The 23,798-nt window shown below is 37.6% G+C and overlaps 1 protein-coding gene across 8 annotated transcripts in view; it reads left to right on the top strand.

Annotated features, from left to right (window-relative positions):
• KLF12 (KLF transcription factor 12) overlaps nucleotides 1-23,798 on the top strand; it is a 512,550-nt gene that overhangs the window by 370,249 nt on the left and 118,503 nt on the right. For all 8 annotated transcript variants that reach the window (XM_082701278.1, XM_082701279.1, XM_082701274.1 and 5 more), the window contains one exon: nucleotides 6,452-6,998. In XM_082701278.1, coding sequence (XP_082557404.1) covers nucleotides 6,452-6,998 — 547 coding nt within the window. The remainder of the gene's footprint in view (nucleotides 1-6,451; nucleotides 6,999-23,798) is intronic.

The following is a 23,798-nucleotide window of genomic DNA, read 5'->3' as shown; positions in this document are numbered from 1 at the left end:
TGTATAATATTTTATTGAGTGGATATTATGATTAAAATTGGCTTTCGGAGTTTTGAAGAAAAGACTATGTGACCATATAATCCTGTTTGTATTTATCTTTATAGATTTTCACATGAATATTTTATTAAGTATATTGTTACATTTATCTTGTTCCAGTTGGTGTATATTTAGGCAGTAATTTGTTAAGACATTTTATTAAAAAATTTCCGTCATTACCCTTTCAAGGAATAATATGTAATCCTTTGGAAAGATCATATGTATATAATGATTTACATTATGAAGTATTTCTACAGTGATGAATTACACCCCAGCCCTTGGTTTGTAAACCTATGTAGGAATCTGGATAGGTAGGAGAGAGAAATCTGTGGTGTAAGTAGTCACTGTTTCTAAAATTAGAACTCTAGATATATCTAATACAGGAAAAAAAAAAAAAGAAAGAAAAAAGAAAAAAGAAAAATCAAGACCGTGTTTGATGATAGCATGTTCTTCATGAAGTATTTTGTTCTTTTCATGATAAATCAGTCGAGATACTTCATGAAATTAATTATTCTCATGTGTTTAGGGGTGTTGTTTCTTTTAATGATGTCAAATATATTAAGTGTTTGATCATCGTCTCCACATCAGGACATCAACAGCAAAGTTTGGCTAAAGTCACACTCCCAGACAAAAGTCTTGGTGGGCTTTGGTATAAACAAACAACAACAGGGGCACTAAGTTGACCCTGAGATTGAATAGTCCATCTGTGTTGTAGCAAGAATTGAGTGGTTAGTAATCAAGGGTAGAATTTTAGCGTGGAATCCTTTCTTTGTTTTTTAACAGAAGTTTCTCTATGGTGCTTAAAACTTCTCGCTTCTCTTTATTTCTAATCTTTTCAGCATTCCTATCCCTTATGTTTCCCGGTAGCATGCCGTATCTTCTCTCACTTTCTCAAGTATCCTTACAGACATTCCTCATTGTATCAGCTTTGCTTTGTCATGCTTCACAGATAGATTGGTTTGTTTTCTTTTTCTTTCTTTCCTTTTTTTTTTTTTTAAGATTTTATTTATTTTGACAGAGAGAGATCACAAGTAGGCAGAGAGGCAGGCAGAGATATAGGGGGGAGCAAGCCCCCTGCTGAGCAGAGAGCCCAATTCGGGGCTCAATCCCAGGGCGCTGAGATCATGACCTGAGTCGAAGGCAGAGGCTTAACCCACTAAGCCACCCACACACCTCTGTTTTCTTTTTCTTAAACCAATTAGAGTTTATGGCAAACCTGCATCTAAGCAAGCCTGTTGGTGCCATTTCTCCAAGAGCATTTGCTCACTTTGTGTCTCTGTGTCACATGCTGGTGATTTTCACAACATTGAAAATTTTTCATTATTATTTAGTTTTTTATGGTGATCTGAGACTAGTGATCTCTGGTGTTACTATCGTAATTGTTTTGGGGCACCGTGAACTGCGCCCATATAGGACAGCGCCCTTGATAAGGGTTGTGTGTGTTCTGACACCCGCCCACCAACAGCTGTTCCCCATCTCTCTACCTCTGCTTGGCTTCTCTGTTCCCCGAGACACAGCAATGTTGGAATTGGGCTAGTTAATAACCCTATTGTACCTCTGCGTCTTCAAGTAGGAGCAGGCATACATCTCTCACCGTCAATCCAGAGCTAGAAACGCATGAGCTTAGTGTAGGAGGCTTGTCAAAAGCCGAGACAGCTTAAAGCCAGGTTTCTTGCACAAAACAGTTAGCCAACTTGTGAATGAAAAGGAAAAGTTCTCGAAAGAAACTGCAGGTGTGAGCCAGTGAATGCACAGGTAGGAAAGTGAAAACAGCTTTATTGCCGATACAGAGAAAGTTTGAGTGCTCTGCATAGAAGATCAAGGCAGCCACAGCAATCCCTTCAGCCAAAGCTCAATCCAGAGCAGGGCCCTAACTCTTGAATTCTATGAAAACTGAAAGAGGTAAGGAAGCTGCAAACAAAAATTGAAAGCTACATTGGTTCATGAGGTGTAAGGAGAGAAAGAAGCCATCCCCAGATCATAAAAGTGAGAGGGGAAGCATTGATTGCCACAGAGAAGCTGCAGCGAGTTCTCCAGAACATTGGGCTTGGATAATTCATGAAGGTGGCTACACTGAACGACTGATTTTCAACCTAAACAACCTTCTGTTGGAAGAAGATGCCATCTGGGGCTTTCACAGCTGGAGAGGAGAAGTCAGTGCCTGGCTTCAGAGAACAGGCTGACTTTTTAGTGAGGAGCTAACGCAACTGACGACTCTTAAGTTGAAGCCTATGCTCAGTGACCATTCCGAAAATCCGAAGGCCCTTGGGAATTCTACTACACTACTGTGTCTGTGCTCCGTAACTGGAGCGACGAAGGCTGGATGACAGCCCCTCTGTGTACAACATGGTCTCCTGAAGCTTTTAAGCCCCGTCTTGAGACTGACCTACTGGTCAGAAGAAAGATTGCTTTCACAAGATGACTGCTCATCCACAGGGCACCTGCTCACCCAAGAGCTCTGAGGGAGATGTGTAGAGATGATTGCTGATTGTATCCCTGCTAACACGACGTCCAGTCTGCAGCCCGTGGATCAAGGAGTCATTTCAACTTCCACATCTTATTTTTTAAGAAATACCTTTTGCAAGGCAGCACCTGCTGTGGACAGCGATTTCTCTGGTGGATCCAGGCTAAATAAATCGAAAACCTTCTGGAAGGGTTTCACCATTCTAGTTGCCCACACATTTGTGATTCATGGGAAGAAGCCAAAATATCAACATTCACAGCAGTTTGGAGGAAGTTGATTCCAACCCTCATGGATGACTTTGAGGGGCTCAAGTGGAGGAAGTAACTGCAGATGAGGTGGGAATAGCAAGAGAACCAGAATTAGAAGTGAAGGTTAGCATTTTTTTTTTTTTTTTTTTTTTAGCAATGAAGTATTTTTAAATTCAGATATGCACATTGTTTTGTTAGACGTAATGGCATTGTGCACTTGGGAGACTACAGCTGTAGTGTAAACACAACTTTTCGAAGCACTGGAAAGCCAAAACATTCACTTGACAGGCTCTATGGCAACATTTGCTTTATTGCCACGGTCTGGAGCTGAACCCACAGTATGTCTGATGTACGCTGTAGTCCTTTTATTTAATTTCTGGCTGCTCCAAATACCTCTCATTTGATGTTCCCGTCGGTCACCCAGAGCTCTTGTTGTCGCTCTCGGCCGTGCGCTCCGTCCCATCACCTCACTGCCGCTGCGTGTATATGGATTCTTACCTCAGAACCGATGCATTTCAATCTTCCCCTTTCTGAAAGTCAGGAAATGAATTCCAGATGATGATTTCAGGATCTAGTCTTTCAGGTCTTTGCTCTTTCCTAAAAGAAGGAGCAGAAGTGGGCCCCAGGTGTTTTGAAACCATTTTGAAGTGGTATTGCTAGCTTCCCACCTGCAGATGTGCGGCCCGAAGCTACAGGGGGGCTTTACCTGCCGCCTCCCAGTAGGAGAGGTACATATGGGCTCTGAGGATGTAATGTTATATCAATACCGTAAACAGGTGAATGGTACAATAAAGACTTTGTTCTCTTTCTACTGACGAGGCATCATTTGGGGACATCCTGGGTGCATTTCACCTGCTACGTGGGAAGAAGGAACCAACATATGCCTCTGCGATGGTGGTCCTTGTAACTTCCTGCATAATGTGGCCAGCGTTCCAAAGAAAATGCGTGTAGTCCTTGTGTTGGATTTATCCTTGCTAATTATCATGACCATTTTCTATATTTTGGCTTAAGCTCATGTAAAAGCTAAGTAGTTCTCACATGTTTGAAAATAACCTGGAGACTCTTAATATTTGGTCCTTCATGGCTTTCCTAGGATTTGCAACAGAATTATAAGAGGGACACTCTGCTTCTGTTGTTATAAAACAGTTTAAGGAATAAATTTGTTTCTGAGGGAGGGAATAAGCAGATACAAAATGTGAACTCCTGTTCATAATCTAGAAAAGTCGAAGCCATTCGCAAAGCTCAGTGACACTTGATGTCTCAGAAGCCATCTCTACAAATAATCCCCATCTTTCTCAGCTCTTACATTGTCACAATCCGTTAGTCTTTTGTTTATATTATGATATGTTGCTACAGTGATGACTTACACCTCAGCCCTCAGTTTGTAAATCTGCATAGGAACCTTTTGTCTAATGAGACAGAAAAATCGCTGTTTCCGAAATTAGAATTCCGGATGTAGTTAATACAGTAGGAAGAGAGAAACTAATCAAGCCTATATTTGAAGTCAAAGTGTTTTGTAACATGTATTTAATGACATATTTTATGATTTTAATGACAAACCACTTGGGATATTTTATAAAAGCAGCCTCAACAAAGAATTTCTATGTGAGTATAACACACTAGTAAGAAATATCTTAGATTGTTCTAAAAAGAAATTAAATGATAATGCTGGGAATCAATTGAAATACTGTTCTAGTTAGAAGAGTAGATAATGCTAATAGTTTTTTTAGAAGTAACCTGGTTTATGGTATTTGTGGGGGTTTTTTTGTTTTGTTTTGTTTCTTAGTGTCTGAAAAGATTTAAAGAGTTATTTCTCAGTTTCAATACAAAGAATGAAATCTTGGCACTGAAAATTTCATGCAGTAGATTGGATGGTTTATTTTTATATTTTCTAATTCTCTTCCTTTTTGTGTGTAAGTAACCATCTTAGTTTAGGAAAAAAAAACAACAACAATAAAACATCAACCCGTTTCCCTTTTTAGTTGATCTGGTACCATTGTTGACTTATTATCTTGTTGAATAGAATTCCCTTGCACTACTGCCTATTGTATGTTTTGAATGGAGCTATAATTTATATTCTATAAAGAAAGGTTTTAAGAAACATGTTTTGTTCCTTTAAGTGTATGCTCAAATTTTAGGGGGAATAGCAAACTAAGATCTTTTATTAAACAAAGAATGAAATGAACCAATTTAATATAATTTTAGACATTGTTGTTCTGATGCCATAATGAAGCTGAAAAAAAAGTTTTTGGTCTTTGTACAATAGAACATCAGTGCCTGTGTTAGCCTGGCCAAATTAGATATAACCAAAATAATCTGTCACAGTCTAATTTTCAATGGTAAAGCTAGCCTGGCACGTGACAATAAAATTGTTAGGCCATTTTGTTAGGCCTTGGAGGTGGGCATTCAATGAATACTTGTTGAATTTATGAATGAATAAATATAAGGATAAATCATATTTTTATCTGGTAATAAAAATGTTGAGTCCATTAGTCTGGGTAGAATCTTGGATTTATTATTATTAATTATTATTTTAAATTTGCTCATTAAAACTAAAAAGAATAAAAATAAACTCATACAAAATGATCTTTATGTTAAGTTAAATAAAATATTCATAAACAATTTAAAATTTTCAGAATAAGTTTTTTCTAAAATTATTTCCTAAAATGTTTGTTGTGGTAGTTATGTACATTATTTTGAGAAGAAAATGTTGCTATCACTAGGAGTTAAAATATAAGCCAATTGTTAGAACACATTTATATTTAATAATTTAGCAATTGTGCTCCTTTTCAGTGCTTGTCATGAGAATGATATGGGAGCTCTTGCACCATATATAAAAGTTGATATATAGTGATTTTCCCCAAAATTATTGCCCGGTACTTTTATGCCTCCAGATTATGGTAGTGTTGAGTAAAGGTTAGAATCATGAAATTGCAGGGGCGCCTGGGTGGCTCAGTGGTTAGGCCGCTGCCTTCGGCTCAGGTCATGATCTCGGGGTCCTGGGATCGAGTCCCGCATTGGGCTCTCTGCTCGGCAGGGAGCCTGCTTCCCTCTCTCTCTCTCTCTGCCTGCCTCTCCATCTACTTGTGATTTCTCTCTGTCAAATAAATAAATAAAATCTTTAAAAAAAAAAAAAAAAGAATCATGAAATTGCAGAATAGCAGAGCTGGAAGGGGTGTTTGAGTTTATCTTGTCAAAATTCCCATCGCTTTACAACTGAGGAAAGTGAGATTCACAAATGCAGAATGGGTCAAGCCAACAACATGAATGCTTTTAATTAGAATAATTGTTATTTTAAATAAATAAGCGGTTGTATTTATGTAGTTTTAAGTAGGTTGTGCTTTGTATACTCTCCTTGTCTTTTAGAGATCTTATGTACAACTGCTGTTCATTTTGGGGTTCTTGTGGCCTCTTCTCCCCTCCATGGAATACTTCTTCCACTGATTTTAACAACTGTCTGTCTCTCCCAATAGGATGAAAATGTCCTTATAGGAGAGGCCGTGTCTTAATGCTGTTTTGTACTTTTGTACTCTCAACTCTAATCACGATGACTGTCACAGAGCAGATCTTCAAATATTTGGGGAATGAGTAGTGTCTCATAGCAATAAGGGAAAAATTAATAAGCACTCCAGTCATAAATCTTGCCATCTCTTCGGTATGTGATTAACAAGGATCCGTATGTGTCCCCTTTTTTTCCCCACAGTCTCCAAACGTCCACAACTACCCCGATATGGAAGCTGTTCCCCTGTTGCTAAATAATGTGAAAGGGGAGCCCGCGGAGGACTCGTTATCTGTAGATCACTTCCAAACACAAACTGAGCCAGTGGACTTGTCAATCAACAAAGCCAGGACATCCCCCACCGCCGTGTCATCCTCCCCGGTTTCCATGACAGCGTCCGCCTCCTCACCTTCTTCAACTTCAACCTCTTCATCGTCGTCTAGTCGTCCAGCCTCCTCCCCGACCGTTATCACATCAGTATCTTCAGCATCATCTTCGTCAACAGTATTAACTCCAGGGCCCCTTGTAGCCTCCGCGTCTGGGGTGGGAGGCCAGCAGTTTTTGCACATCATCCATCCTGTCCCGCCTTCAAGTCCCATGAATTTACAGTCTAACAAACTGAGTCACGTTCACCGCATCCCCGTGGTGGTCCAGTCGGTGCCTGTTGTCTACACAGCTGTGCGGTCACCTGGAAATGTGAACAACACTATCGTAGTGCCGCTTTTGGAGGATGGGAGAAGCCATGGCAAAGGTAAGGGACCCAATCAAAGCCTTGATTTCTTTCAGTGTGAGGGCTGACTGTGCCTTTATTCAGTGAGCTGCCCTGAAATCGTGTGCAAGCACACCGCATCCAAAGAGGTTCTGTGCACCACGCAGATGTGAGCTGATGAGCACGGTTTAGGGCGAACCAACCGCGTGTTGGCATTGGTATTTGCTTCCGTGTTCTTCAGTCTATATTTTTACGTATCGAGTCATTTAGTGTTGGAATTCAAATGTCTTCCTTTGCAAAATGATGTTTACCTTCAAAGGCTCAAATGGATAGAATAATCTGTATTTAGCATAACTGCTTGTAAGTTGAGTCGCCAGTGTTTGACTACAAAAGTCTCATGTGGCTTGAGGTCTTATCTTAGTGGAAGTTACTGTCATTTTAAATACTGGTATGACTCGGTATGATGCAGTATTTCAAAATGCAGTATTAAAATTCCCTTCCAGGATTTAGAAGGAAATGCTTTGCTACATAACTCTATTTAATAATACCTGGTTGCCTAATTTTGTATATGGCAGTTATGCAGTTGATCATGAAATTGCTTTCCTACATCTAAGCTCTTTTTTTTTTCTTCAGTTTTTATTAGAAAGAGTTAAAGTAGCATCACGCTGTCGATTTGGTCTTCCTTTATCATGAATCTACAAAATAAGCCACCCTTCTGTGGAAATGGAAAATGCCCATAATCATTGACTCGTTCCCTCTAAAACTAAACACTTATGCATGTATATTGTCTTCAGGGCCCAGAAATGATGAGGGTTTAAGATATGTTGTATTCCTTTTGCGTTGATCATTAAAATATGATTGATGAATACATAAACACATCGCCTTCTCATAAAATGCTAATAAGCCTAGATTTTTATAATCCTATAAGGTAGGATTCAGTGCCTAGAAACAACAGTTGATTGTGAAGTTAGAGATTTTTGCAAACTGACTCTACCAAACTGCATCCATCTTTGGCAAGTTATTGTCTTACCTGCATTGAGTTTTTTCATAGCTCACGAAATGAATTGTACCTTCTTAGTATTAACAACTGAAAAATATCACCTGATTTACAGCACTAAGAGGTTTTAGTGTGCAGACTTGGGATGTAGCGTTCTGTGCTTAATGTGGAGACCTCTGTCTTTTGTGCTGTTTCGGGCAAAGGCCCTGAACTAGTCCCACCACCATCTGAGTGACCAAGTAGACAAAAAAGGAGGTATGAAGTAGTCTTCTCTTGGATTTTACTTTAGTTGAACCCTCTCTGATGTTACTAACACTTCTGATCAAAAGGAGCTAACCGATTTGAATAATAGCATAACTGCAGGCCACGTCATGTGGTTTTGTTGGGTTAGGTATTTTTCTTTCGTAATTTCAAGATGTGTTCACAATTTTTTTAAGAATTAGGAATTAACAAAGAGCAAAAGTGGAAGCTTGCGTATTGCATTACTTTATCTGTATATGTGTATACCATAGGATACAGCCCTTATACTGTTCCCCTCAAGGGAGATACTGCTTTAATTGTGAAGATGATTGACGAAGATTTTAATGTTGTTCACTTTTTTTTTTTTTTAACAATTTTTATGTACTAATGAAGGAAACAAAAGAGATATCTCTTTTATTTGACATTATCTTCTAAGGGAGACGTTATTTTTATTTAAGGGGGTTGATATTGAAAGTATATTGCCAAAATTTAATTTTCTGGAAACTATGTCTCTGCCAAAGAACTTTGTTACGACTCCTGCTATAATTTGCTCTCAAGTGTGTTTGTTAGTTTCATGCCATGTTTTTTATTCAGCAGTTTTCTCATGCCCAGAATAAAAACTGATATAACCATAAATCCCCTGGACTATGATATGGACATTAGGAGCAGGACAGTCAGAATCAGGAATCTGAGTTAGGCTTAGTCCCTTCACTTACAGTTTCGGACTGGGAAGTGTTATTCAAAGATTAAATGGGGATAATGACATGATCTATCCTTGAAGATTATTGAGGAGATTAAGTAAGAGCTTAATGTCTGGGTTAATCAACTATCAATAAAATGTTTGCAGTTACTTATTATTATTTATCACCTTCCCAAGCTACTTGAAGCAGTAATGTTCAGAAATTTTTTCTCTGTTGTATAAAAACAAAGTTGGAAGGAAAAAAACATACTGAATTTACAAATGAAAAACTGCACCCAAGAAGTTAGTACAGAAATGCTTCTCAAAATTGTTACTACTAGTTATAAGGGATGAGAGTTTACTATGAGAAATTATCTGGAAACATCCCATATTTTCTATTTTTATTAGTTTGTATTATGTTTTTATAATCACCATATTATACAAATATTGCTATAACATTTTATAAGTTTTTTTTTATTGTTTAACTGATTACTTAGATGATGGTAAAAGTGTCTAGTGGAGGAGGCTTGCCTACCTCACAGAATGAATAAAAGAAAGGGCATTTCAGTAATTCTTCAAGTCTTTATTTTGCACATGTGCAGCTGGGCACTGGGCCAACAATGAAATGGCTAAGTGATAAAGGGAGCCCCTATTCCATTCCCATGTTGAACTTGTATATCTGATATGGATAAGCAAAAGAAAATATGATAGGGGAGTTCGATTTTCAAAATGCTAACAATAAAATTATAAAACTAACCCATATAAATGCAGATGAATGTACTGGCTAATTATTTTTAAAGTTGTTATAACACATCTGGTCTCTGGTAGATAAATCGCTTACCTTATCTGTCGTGTACACAAAGACCTGTGAACGTACCTATCCATGTTTTAAGATGACGTATCATGTGAATTGAGTCATTTGTCCATTCAAGTATTTATTGAGCATCTGTCATGTAGTGAGTATTTTATTGGTCCAAGGATACAGTGTTGAACAAAACAGATGCTGTTTCTATCTCAGGGTGCTCATAGTCTACTGGGAAGTATAGACATTAAACAAACAAACAAAAAAAGTCATATAATTAACTGATAATTGTGGACATTCTGTGCTTCAGTTGGATTAAAACATAGACTACGCATGGATTTTTGCCGAGAAGAGTTTAATTATAATTGCAGATGGAGAAAGTTGTATTTGATAAAAGTATTTTTACATTGGTATTATATATGGTTAGAAATGTTTCCACTGTGATGCTCAGTGGGGTGGTTAGGGTTTGGGGATGAGGTAGAGTGAAATGTCCGCGTGAGTGTGCTTGACTAACGACAGAAGGAGGTGAGAAAACTTTCCAGTGAGGATAGAAACTCAGCCCATTCATGTATTTGAAGAATATTGGTCTAAAGGAATGACAAGCTAGGTCCGTGCACTGACATATCTCAGTTCGGCCTTGAACGTGATATGTGATCTGAAGAAAACAGCATGATACTCTGGACAAACACAACTTGGGCTAGAGCTAGAAGAGGGAGGATATCAGAGAAGGTCTCCCAAGGAAGACATTTTCCCTCTTGATACCAAAAGGACAAAATGGCAGTTAGCCGCCAAAATGGTTGTGCTGAGAAATGGGAGCTCTCTATGTAGAGGGAACAGCCAGTGGACTGATCTGGCCCGAGTTTTGTTGCTATGTCACCTGAGACACATTATTTATAAAGAAGACCCTAAAGGGATTATTTGACCTTATAAAGGAGTTTCAGTCCAGCCTGGGGAAGTGTTTTTGGTAGGTTTCCCAGGTGATATTTTCATTAGTTTTTACAGATACTTAGTAGCAGAAAAGCGTAGGAGTTATAACAGATCACAAGCAAAGTTGGTCATGGTTGGTAATTGCCTGGATGAAAGCAAGGTTGGGGATCCCCCGCCCTCCCTTCCTTCTTTCCTTCCTTCCCTTCCTCCTGTGGGCATCCTATATGCCAAGTAACATTCTGAGAACTGAGGTTCCAAGATGAGCAAATGTCTACTGTAATGACCTTACAATTGAGGCAAGCAATTTATGGCAGATGGTCTAAGAGCTATAATGAAAAATAAGTCATGGTAAGGGAACGGGAAGTCAAAAGACAGGAGTGCAATTTTAGGTACAATCTGGCCTACCTGGAATGTATGTTATGATAATAATACCTGGGGAAGACCTTTACAGAAAGAGAGAACTGGAAGTTCAAAGACCCTGAGGCACGGAGGTTGCGTGGTTGGTGTGAGGAGGAACTACAGGGCCGCTGGTGAACAGGAGGGGAATGAGCGATGGGAGTGCAGTGGGATATGAGGCCAGAGGGGTGAGTCGGACCGGGTCATGTACGGCCTCAAAGAATTTGGTTACATTGTTTGTTTTTTTCCTAGATATGGTGGGAAGTCACTGAACTGGACCTTTGGGCAGGAAAGTGACATGACTACTTTTTACATTCTTCCTTTCACAAGAATCACTGAATCACTGCTTAATGAGGACTGAGAATTGGGAATCTGGCGGGGTGCAGTTCACCGGTGACAGTGACAGTGTGTCAGTGGAGTCATGGGGACAAAGGACTGACTGAAGTGAGTTTGCATTCAGCTGGGAGGTGAGGAGGGGAAGACCGAAAGTCTAGGCAACTCTTTGGAATAGCTCTGCAGGAAAGAGTTGTATAGAGAAATGGATGGCGGGAGAGCCTTTTAGGCTCTCAAGGGAAGGATTTAAAAAGAGGGAGATATTATAACCCATTTGTATGATATCAAGAATAATCCAATAGAGAGCTGAAAATGGGTAATTCTAGAGAGGAAAGAGCTGTAGAAGCAAAGTCTTTAATTGCACGTTCGTTGCTTATATGATACTGTGGAAGTAACCTACATCTCGCAGTAATTTATCGGAGTTCTAAAGTCAACTTAATAGATTGACAAAGTTTTTAGGGGAAAAAAAGAGACACGATGGAAAGTTAAAGGAAATACAAAAACAGCAGATAATCATCTAGGGTTGATAATGAAAAGCAAACAAATTAATGTTCAATAAAATTGGGTCCATTGAGAGTTATAAAAGTGATACCAGAATTAATTCATGTAAGATCAAACATTTCTCATTCATCACCTAGAGGAAGGGATAGAGTAGTTGAAAACAAAATAAACCCAAAACACTTTGCATTGGTCCTTTAAAACTATTTTTTATATCTGAGTATTAATGAATGGAATGTTTTAGAAATTCAAAATACTTAAAGAGCAACACCATAACCAGTCTGTGGCCATCCAGCTGATGAGCTAGGGAAAAAAAAAAAAGGACTCATTTCCTGCCTCCAATATGTGAGCTGTTCTTTCTCCAGGTAGCTGAAGGAGCAGTCAGTCTCACCTTGATGCCTAAGAATGAGGCTCAAGCAAGAACATGACTGATCAATGGCTTTGGAATAATCAGAACTGAAAAAGCCTAAGGGCAGCAAGGTTGGTGTTCCTTAACCACCATCCCATTCTTCTGTCCCTGTGACTGTTGTAAAATGGATTGCCTAGAGGGCCGGTGTTCAGCTCCAGGTTCCTATATAGCCACTTTTTCTTACATGAAAATGCAACCCCAGCAGCCTGGTCTACCAGAGTTGTATAAAACATGTATATTGCATTAAGACTCTTTATTATAATGGTGTCATACTTGAAAAACAACTCCCTATGGGTTCTGAGTGCATTATTCCAGACTTAAAACAATTATGCTGTTAGATCCTTGAGTAGAAAGTACTTTTTTTCCCCAAGATATCTGACGAGAGCATGTTGATACTGCTGTTAAGAAACCAGCCCCATTTGGGCATGTAATTCCTTTGGTCATCTTTTTTAAGAATGTTGTGGGTTTTTTTAAATTATATTTAGATGAAGTGAAGAATCCTCCAAAAATATACCTTATTTTCATAGCACTCATTCAGGAGTTTCAAAGGGATGTGGTCTTGGGCAAATTTGAAATACTCACACCCCATTTTCTTTCCTCCAGGCTGTTGCTTTTCTCAGCAGCCAACAGGAAGAAGCCACAAGTGTATTTTTAGTCCTGTGCCATTTCTATTTGTGAAAGGAAATACGGTCATTGCAGTGATCGCCGCAGTGCTGGTTGGAGACTAGGGCTCTAGCTCTGGCTTCTCCTGACCATGGAGTGTGGCTATGGTTTTGCTTGCGAGAAGCTCCCCCCTTTCAGATCTCTGCTTCCTCCATTGTCTTCTGCTGTCAGCTCTCTCACTTGTGGATGTTAAGGATGCCTCATTTCAGGTGATGTTCCTTCTGTCACCGATTCACTTCCTCTGTCTCCCTTACACGTGCCTGTGCTCCTTTAGTTCAGCGTTCAGTGGAATGCTGGTGTCATCAGTCCATATGACAGGATAGTCCCAGGCAGCCGACCTATGCCTATGTGTATGGTTGTCTTTACTTTTGGAGTCATTGAACTACTACAGCTTCCTTTGGTAAATATATTCTTCGACTTATGCTTAATTTTCAGAATTTCCAAATATAGTTGACATTTTAGGCCTCCATTTGGTTTTTGTTGATAAACCATTTACTTATGTTCTTTCATTAAAAAAAATTTTTTTAAATGCTGCCTTTTGGGAAGTGGGACTGGAGTGTTGCTGACTTTGGGTTTACACTTCTGAACTACGGACTTGCTAGGACTTGAGTGTTTCAGTACTATCATCGTCAAGCAAAGGCAGGAACTTGTTAAAGAGTGAGAAAGCCAGTTAGCTAAGGTTAATGAAAAATGGAGTTTTAAATAAGAGTTCAGAATACTTTATGGAGAGATGCATGGGGCACTTGTTTGCATTTACCTGATTTGCAACAAGGAGAAGATATTTATTGGTGTCTTTTCACTTCTGGACATGTACAAGAAATTGAATATCTTCCTCCAAAACACTGGCTTCTTGAGTTCTTGTTCATCTGCAATACCTTCAATTTGTTAATTTCTCTGCTTCATCTAGCATAAATTGGTTTAGTTCAAAGATTTGATGATAATAACTGGCTCAGAGAGGAGACAGAAGTTATCTGTATTATGCTGAGAGAATTAGCAGAAAAGAAAAAATTCTAGATCAGCTCCTTGTAAACTGTACAATGTCAAAGAATGAGTTTAATTGGCTTCCCCCCTACACACAGTTAAATATTAAATGAAAGTACAAAGCACAAAAAAAGAGAAAAAGAAGAACATAAGGATGGTAGATGGAATCCACATTTAGAGAGAGATGATACTTCACTCAGAAGTAGATATTACTCAAGAAGAAGATGTAGATGATTGGAAAATCTATTTGTTAGAGAAAGTAGTTAAATAAGAGTTTAACAAAATGGCCTCTGTATTCATTCTGTTGTAAATTGTTAGCCACCACACCAGTTTAACTTGTTGGAAAAGTTCCTCCTATAGTTAAAAAAAGATTGAATTTATGTATAAATAAATATATGCTTATAAGTGATATTTTACTAATAAATATTCTGATGTAGTTGCTACATTCATTTTTCACCACACCTGAGATAAAGTTATTGTAAATAATAAATATAAAAATTTAGTTCTCGCTTACATATAAATTTCACATAGTACAGGTGCTATTATGCCATAAGGAAATTTTTACTTTACCTAATAATTGCAGGTATTTATAGAATTATTTTGATGATATTTGGAGATATATACACATTGTAAGAGACCTTTGGAAATCTAGCATCTCTGTATTAAATGAGCATTTGCATAGCAAATGAGCATTTTATCCAATGAGTCTTAAGACCTATAGGAGCAAATGAAAGAAGGAAGACTGTAAGATCCAAGAGGGAAACTCAGTCTTAGAATCATTGCTAGCATTATTGTAAATTGTCCTCTTAATTATTTACAACTCTCTGGCTGCGCTTTCTGTTCCCTATTTGTTCTTATTCCCTTAACTCTTTTTTTGTTCCAAACTATTGAACTATTGAACTATTTTCTCAGCTTTTTCTCTTTGCTGGTTTTCCATTGTTAGTGGAGAATTTCATTAACTGGTATTCTACTTTGTGTTCTTTAGAAAAGAACAAGTTGATAGTTGTCTATCTGAGAAATAAAAGAAAAGCTATCAATTTACAGAGTCACCATCATATACTTGATTTTTTTTTTTTTTCCATCCACCTTTACATGGAGGGAATTGTGCCCTGATCACTGGCCAGTTCGTGTGTTTTTCATGACCTGGTGGCTCCACCATCTTTTTTCTTCTGTTAATTCATTTATTCAACAAATAATCCTTGATCCTATGGCCAAGAGTATCCCCTGATCCCAGCTGTGGAGATTTTTTTTAAATAAAACTCCACTTAAAGGTAGTTTAGTTTACAGTATAATGAAACAATATTGTTCATACTCTGGGATTTTTTCCTGTTGAATCTTAAAATCGATTTGGTAGCTTAAAATGGGCAATTTGAAAGAAATTAAATAAAATTGAGACTTTTGCTGGGTATATCACTGAAATAAGTATTACATAGTGAAACTTTTGTTCGGCAACCTATTTATTGACATACATGCAAATATGGTACTGGGAGAGAGAGAGAGAGAGTGTATACTGAGTCATGCTGAACTATGCATTTCTTGCTGTTGTTCCTGCTCAGAAAACCTGAAAAAGGCTACATTGGAGTTCTCACCCTTGCTTCAGCCCCTCCGGCTTCCCTTTCCTTCCGGCATCTTCCTTTCCTTCCCTCTCAAAGATCCACCTTGGCCCCACCTTTTTTCTCTGCCTTCTCACTCTTCACCTTCCTTCCATTTGCTTATGTTCTCCCTTTTCCTGGTTGGCCTTCTCTGTGTCCCTCCACCCCTCACCATTCTACCTACTTTTGACTCTCCACTCCATTTTCTCTCTCCTGTCTCACCCAGTCTCCTCTCCTAGAACTAATGTAGTGCTATGGAATTAAGCCACTTGTGTTGAAAATGACAGTCTTTGTACTGCCATCTAGTGGTAGAGTTTTAAAGCAATGCAAGTGTCCGTAGTTTAGTTTCTCCCATGGCTTCCAGATTTCCCCCACTAGCTAGTTTAGGGTTGTAAGGTAGTACAGTGAATATGCCCTATTTACTTGAACCTAAATTTGAAATGTAACTTACCTGCTTCATTTTTAGAACTCTAGTATATGAAATACATACACACACACAAATATATATATGTATATACATATATATATTTGTAATATATGTGTATATATGTGTGTGTGTGTGTGTGTGTGTTTAGAAAAGACTATATTTAACTTGGACCACACACACACACACACACACACACACACACACAAATGTATAACTCCTACTCATTTGTCCCACTTTCCATCCTGTATAGTTGTATGTTACTTCTGTTTAGCAGAAAGAAAACATTACTTTCTGTGTATCTGTTCCTGTTTTTCTTTTTAAACCATGGTTTATGTTGGATAAATAGAAACGTATATGCCAACTTGTAGGCTAGCTAACAAGTGTTGCTGAATGTCATTGAGAAAAAATAAAAGATAAATGGAGACATATTCTCCACTCAGCAAGAACTCAGAAAGACAGAAAATAGGAGAATTTGGTGAAACTGGAATAACTTGGAGAATTCATCAGAACTACCTCCTTAGTTAGCTGGGGGCTTACGAGAAGGAGGTTCAGTAGAAACAGGGTAGCATTAGAAAGACAATCTCATGATATATGGGTTTCTCAGTTTCCTGGGGTAAAGAAAGACAGTGAGAGAGTCACCTCCTCTGTTGACAAAAAGTGTAGTTGTTGTAAGTGTTATAAATGTTTACATAAACAGGGGCGCCTCGGTGGCTCAGTAGGTTAAGCCTCTGCCTTTGGCTCAGGTCATGATCTCAGGGTCCTGGGATTGAGCCCTACATCGGGCTCTCTGCTCAGTGGGGAGCCTGCTTTCTCCACCCCACCCCACCCCCTCCTACTTGTGATCTCTCTGTCAAATAAAATCTTAAAAAAAAAAGTTTATATAAACATATGTCTATGTGTAGGATACATTGTTATAAATCTCTACTCCAAGATTAAAATATATTGGGATCTCCCCAAATCCCTGCAAGCTTCAGTAGCTACTGTTTCTCCAACACATAGCATCGTGCCTGACATTAGTTAATGCTCAATAAATATTTATGGGTTGAAGATATGAACAAATTAGTAAATTAATGTAGTCTGGTACAGGTACAATGTTTCACATGCGATGCTTAGGAATGCTGTGGCAGTGTTGGTCGGCCACACTGGTTAGACCTAAACTCTAACCTTAAAAGGATCTTTCTCTTACATGGTAAAGGAGATGAAACAACGTAACATGATAACCAGCAAGGCTCCTCATATCCTCAGTTTGGCTCCTTCCATCCCAGTCTGTTGCCGTTTTACCAAATACGTCTTGTGTCCCAGCTACAGTTTCCATTGCTTTTCATGACGACTCTTCTACTTTTACCCATAGACTTTCCTTTTCCTGGAAGACCCTTTCTTTCTCTGGCAAAAGACCTGGGGGAAAAATGTCTTTTTTTCCTACAAAGGGAAATACTACATTAAAAGGCAATATATGAGCTTTTATTTCTCTCTGTGTGTGTGTGTGTGTGTGTGTGTGTGTGTAGGCTCAATATATTTGGCTCAATACATAATATGTAATATATAATTATATTATAATATCTATATCATGCATTGTTTTATTGCCTTATCAGTGTCCGGGACACAGTGAATACTAAATGTCTGCAGAATGAATGAAAATCATTCCTCCAGCTGTTAACTGTTTGATGTCATTGGGCCATCTGTAATTCCCTGGCATTCTTGCGTGCATTGTTTCTGTTTTATTTCATGGGACTTAATATTGAAGAATGATATTTGGTGGTACATTACAGATGCTTGCTATGATTTAGATTGTAATCGTCTCTGTAGTTGAACCCCTGTGGGTGAAAAGTATTCTTATGACTTTGAAAGGGTCTTAATGAAAAGATATTGCCGTGTGAAAATTATAGTCCTTATTTATCGTTTCAACCCTCAGGTAAAATATTTTACCTGTGAAACTAGGATAAATAATGGCTTTGATTGGATTCAGGCAATTAATAGAGTCTGGTGTAGGCTTCTTATATAACAGTAACACCAATTTCCTTTCCCAGTCAGGGTGAAACAATTATGCCTCCTACCCTACTCCAGTTAACTGCGTCAGCATCATAGTACCATAAAATCTCAATAAAATCTGAAAACTGTGGAGTATGGATAATCCCACTATAAATTGTAATAAAAATTACCCCTCCAGACTCTATATTCTCTCCATTAAGTTCATAGACACTGTCTCTTTGTACATAAAGTTTTATGAAATAAATCGACCAGTTCTCCTGTCCTTACTAGATAGCAAGCTGTTTTGATTTAAAAGCTGATAATGGTACAATCAGATTTTGGTGTTTGCAGTGCATTTTAAAAACATAAATTTCATCTAACAAACCTTAAGTAGAGGGAAAATGCTACTTTTATTTGCACTATGCAGTGAATGTCTCTTTGTGAGAAAGAATAAATGACATATTTCCCATGGTGGGCCTATTTGTTGCAGCCATAAAATAAAGATTTGGTTTCCCTCCACAGACCTCTAATCTTAAAGGTACATGAAGCAAACCCAAGCACAAATCTGAAAAGAGCTCTGTCTGAGTCGTTTCAAATCTTCTGTGTTTAGAAGGAATTGTCAATTTTGTGATTACATTTTTGTCTCTCCGCGCTACATCCAAGGGCTCCCTCATCATCTCTGGTGTGGCCTCTGTCAGGAGTGGGTGTTTTAAATCAGTCCACTATAAACACACAGTCCTTTAAAACAGAGGAACCCTTCTAGAGACCTAGGTTGTAAATCCTCGGAGAACATGAATTAGACTCCAGAGGAAGTCATATGTTATAATGAAGGTAGAGTAGGTGGCGTTTGAGGTCGAAAGTTAAAGAAGCATAAGATTTTGCTACTCAGAGGAGGTAGGAGTATTCCAGACCAGGAAGAGAGTGAACAATGAGGGCTGAGGATGGAGAGTACATAAAGAATGAAAGATTGTGTGGTTTTCCCTGAATTGTAGGCTCTAACGCACTCACACACACATTCACTGCCTAGAGTGTGAAACACAAACTGCTTGCATGATATATACTAGGAATCACTTACAGGAGAGGGCCGGACATCCTTGCCCTGAAAAAAGAATGCCTTTTAACTCTTAGTTTAGATATAACTCTTACATTCCTTCAGAAAATGATTTTCCAGCTGTGCATAGAGAGAAACTAGTGAACAAGATCTGCAAAGGAAAAGGAGCCAAGAGGAGTAGATCTCCATTTTTTATTTTATAACTTGGGTCCCCTGGAATGTTGTCTCGTTAGATGTTTTTATGTTTTTCCCAGTAGCCGCAAAAATTGTGGAGCATTTCACTTTCTGTATTTTTCCTGACTATCAGAAAACAGATCTACTGATTTTGCGTTACTAGGCTACAAAAGCTCAATACCCCCTCTCTGCTATGCCCCCTGCCCAAATTAGGAAACTCCCTTTAGTCAGTAGGCTGAGAGCAAAAAGTGACAGCTAACAAAGAAGGTGTCAAAATTATTATTAAAATAAGACCTCGAAAAATCATAGCAAGGTCTTTTGGGATTAGAGTAAATAGGCTTACACAGCTCTTTAGTCCTTGGAGATAATACTTTATTACAGCACAATAATTGCTTTTGAAATAATGACCATTAGCAATGAAAGAAAGGTTAAATTATGGTCAGTCTATTTGAAGTAGGCAACAAAGAAAGTATGTAATAAATCTAATACAGATATTTATTAAAAATCATTCAAATAATTAACCTTTATCGAATGCCTGTATGTTCTCTGTGCTTTCCATACATCATCTTCAAGTCTTAACAATAACAGACATGTGGGTGTTATGGCCTTTTTTTACAGAGAAGGAAACTGAGACCCATGTTACTTCCTCTACTCTTTGTAAGGACAGAGCTTCTTAGTGATAGAGTCTTCAGTAAAATCAACATTTCTTAGGACTCTAAACCCATTTGCCATACTTGGACTTGATGTTTAAAGGGGTGTGCCTAAGTTATGTAGAAAATTTGTCAGGTTTTTTTTTTTGTTTGTTTGTTTGTTTTGAAATTTTGTTTGTGTTGATCCAATTCCAGATTTCTTCGAACTAGATATATTGTATTTTTAAATCATTTTATGTTATTGTCAAGGTTTAAAATTCGTGCTATATGAGATTTGTATATCTGTATCTGTCTTTCTATCTGTAAATGACATGAAGTGATTCTATGTTGCTAAATATCAGCTTTATGGTACCGTATTATGTATTTCCATTTCTGCAGCGTCTTGCAGCATTAAAAACAGCCTCAAGCTGTAGGTTAACATTTGTAGGTGTCGGGAAATTTTGTCAGAGTGTGGTTCACTGAGTTTCAGGGATCGACATCTGTGTCATTTGTAGACCTATCTGGTCTCTGCCTGGAGCTCTCTTGAGCCGAGAATTGGTTGGACAGACATATACAACACAGACGTGCCTGTTCTATCTTGCCTCATTTGGGTAGTGGTTATTTTCTGAAAAACACAAGTGGAAACCACAAAGTAAAAACACAGCCAGCATTTATTATCACTGTTATAATTATATTTATTTTTCTTAGATTAATGAGTTCAATAAAATTCCAAGCACTAGCCAATAGCTAATAATCATTATAACATTACAGTTTTAGAATTATCCTAGCTTATATAGCAGATGTTCCAAAATGCCTTCTTTAAAATTGGAAAATAAATTCCATAAAATGTGTCTTTGGTTACAGAGAATAGCTTCATAGTAAGATCTGACATTTTCCAGTTTTCGTTTCTCTTCGGAGTCTCAAATAGTATCTTTTCTATGTTTTTGTAGTTCTCATGTTCTTGCGTTTGTCAAAGAGTAAAATACCTTATATGCTGTCCAAAGTTGATTGGCATCGTGATACGGGATAGCAGATATTTTCCAACACGTTCTCAAAGTCATGACTGTAATGAAATAGAATCAATGGATTCATCATCCTACAAATGAGCGCTAACTGGTGAGGCCCTGCTTGCTTAATGGCATTGTTGTACCCATTGGTATAATCTACAGTAATCAAGGTAGTTTAACCTCCAATTACGTGTTTTATTATCTCATTATCCACCTTGCAAGTAAAGTAACTACTGACAGGCCTGTTTCTTTCCTTCCTTGGCCACTTGCAATCGTTTTTTATAGTAATCATCATCATAAGCCCCTCACACTGAAAAATACCCCCCCTTTCCATTATAACTTAAACCAGTTTTAACTGTATAGTCTTATATTATCTGATATAAAGGGAAGATGACAGCTTTTTCAGTTTACAAGTCTAAATAAGCCACTGGATGGTTTATGGCTATTTTTCAGTGTTGGTCTCTGTATTTCTAATTATGGCAAACATCAAGAGTAGAATTATCCTTACAGACAGCAAGCACAAGCCATCATGGGCTCATATTCTACTTGATAAGATTACTCGTACCATATCTTATTCCAGAGGAGATGTAAGGAGTATCAGCCACATTATTACTATATGCCGATGGGTGGTTTGTTTAGGGAGATCTTGCATTTTCGTAAGGTACAAGGTACAGTGGCCATATCTGGGCATCGTAGAGTTTGCTCAAAGAAGAGCTTGGTACCATGCCTTATTTATGCACGAATGTATCAATTTACACATGAACATGCACAGAGACATGTGTCCATATAAATTCACATTTTAAAAAAGATACTACCTAGAAATTGTCAGACTTAATAAACTGACTGAAATTAGTTGATTCATTATAAACTTATTCCCTATATTATACCATTTAAATAGGGGAAAGTTTTCATATTTAATATTTAAACAAATGGGATGATTGTAGCACCCATTTATTTTCTTTCTTGCTTTTTTTTTCTTTTATCAAAACCTTGGTAAAAACCTTGAACTACCAGTACTCTTACTGAACAGTAATAAGAACATTTGAAATATTTTTATTTAAAAAAAAACTTTAATCCTCATTTTTTTAACCTTTTGCCTTATCCAGGAATTTCCCGGTATTTTCCTTTCTATTTACTTATGCATTTGATTCAGTGCACATTTATCATTCAGCTGTCTTCTGTACTGTGCACAGATGATGCCCAGAGGAAGCTCATAGTTGAGTGAATGGAAGAGGCAAAGCAGCTTTCCTGAGAAGCGTCCTATAACACAGATAAGTGTAGACTCACAGAGGTAGGTCACAAAGGAAAGAGCACAAAGCTCAGTGCTTGGGAGAGGTTGGTGATGATTCAGGACAAGGATGCTTCTCACAGTAAAATGTTTACTTGCATTATCCCCATAAATATGAGGAAGGAAAGGCAATTATATTAAAAAGGTGAAAAATCCTAGAAATATGAAAGAACACAGTGCATTCTGGCAGAGTTCTTGTCGGCCAATTCTGTAGTAAGTGAATGCTACAGGGAGACAGAGAAAGCTTGTGAGCTGGTGAGTTATCATAGGAAGGCAGGCGAGACTTCCTAAAGGCGGGTGCAGAGGCAGTAGGAATGGAAATCTGATAGAACTTGTTGCCCAAATGGATGTCGAGGACAAAGGAAAAAATAAATATAGATAATTCCCAAGTTCTTGTTTTGGCAATTGCCACATGTTGAAAAATTCTAGTGGAAGAGTATGTGAATTGAAAGACAGTACTGAGAATTTTGCCCAGAAAACAGTATAAAGTGAAAAAACTGACAAAAACTTGGAAGAAAAGATGCAAGACATGAATTGATGTGTTCCAAAATTTATCTGAAAGGATATCTATAAAATAGGAGTAGATAGAATGTGTTATACAGAGAAGCAATATTCAGAGAAATGTCTGGGTATTTTGGAAAATTAGGGAAGCCATGAATCTTACAATATAGATGACTCAGTAAAAATAGATCTGCATCTAGACACACAGCAGTGAAACTGTCAGGCATGAGTCATAAAGCAAAATCTCAACAGCTATCTACAAAAGAGTTAAAGAAAAACGAAGACTGTCAACAATAAGAAATGCCAGAAAGCAATGCAGTAGTCTCTTCAGAGGACTGAGTGAGGGATCCTAGAGTTTTGTTCTCAGGTAAATTCAATCAACAGTAAAGTAAAGTTTAATTAAAGCATATATTGACTAAGAGCTTACCACCCACACAAATTTTCTGAAAGATCTAAAGAATATGCTTTTGGGGAAAAAAAAAAAAAAAGGAAGAAGAACCCAAATGGAAAGGTGAGCTTAGAACTGGTTTTAAAAGTATAGGTAGGGGTGTTTGGGTGGCTCAGGTGGTTGAACAGCTAGCTCTTGATTTCGGCTCAGGTCATGATCTCAGGGTGCTGGCGTCCAGCCTTGAATCATATCTGCAAAAGGAAATAAATTTTAATTAACTCTTGGTGGTGAAACATGAATCAAAATTCTGAACTATAATGAATAAGAACATAGGGAAGGTGGGAATGTTCCTTGGGTGGTTATCACATGCTAAATCCTCCTTGTGTTGGGAGGAGAATAGATACACAGAATGACTTCAGACTTTAGAAAAATTTTAAATGAAAGAATGTAAATAAATCTCTAATGTTAAATGAAAATAATTGTAGAATATGATCTTCTTATATTTATATAGCTTTTAAAAGGGCAAAACTGTATTCATTGTTAATTGATATCTGTGTAGTTAAAGCATAAAAACTCTAAATACACCAGGATACTATGGAAGAAGGAAACAAACAGTAGAATAAAACAAAAAAAAAAGTCAGCCTTTTCTCGAATATTTTACCTTTTTTAATGACCTGAAAGAAATACTGCAAATGTTAAGGGTTTTTTTTTTTTTTTTTAATCTTTTGAGAGAATAAATAGGTGTAGAATTCCATATATGTGAGGGAATTTTTTTTTTCATAAAAGTGACATGAAAGAAGAGCTATAAATAATTTACCTCAATTTTTATAAGAAAGTTTCTGAGAAAGAAAATACTGGAACTTTTGTTGAATGGTTCTTCATATTTTATCTT

This window comes from Mustela nivalis (genome assembly GCF_964662115.1).
Source record: "Mustela nivalis genome assembly, chromosome: 15".
Classification (NCBI taxonomy): Eukaryota; Metazoa; Chordata; class Mammalia; order Carnivora; family Mustelidae; genus Mustela; species Mustela nivalis.
Note: the sequence above shows the minus strand (reverse complement) of the source record. Positions and strands in the feature narration are given on the sequence as shown.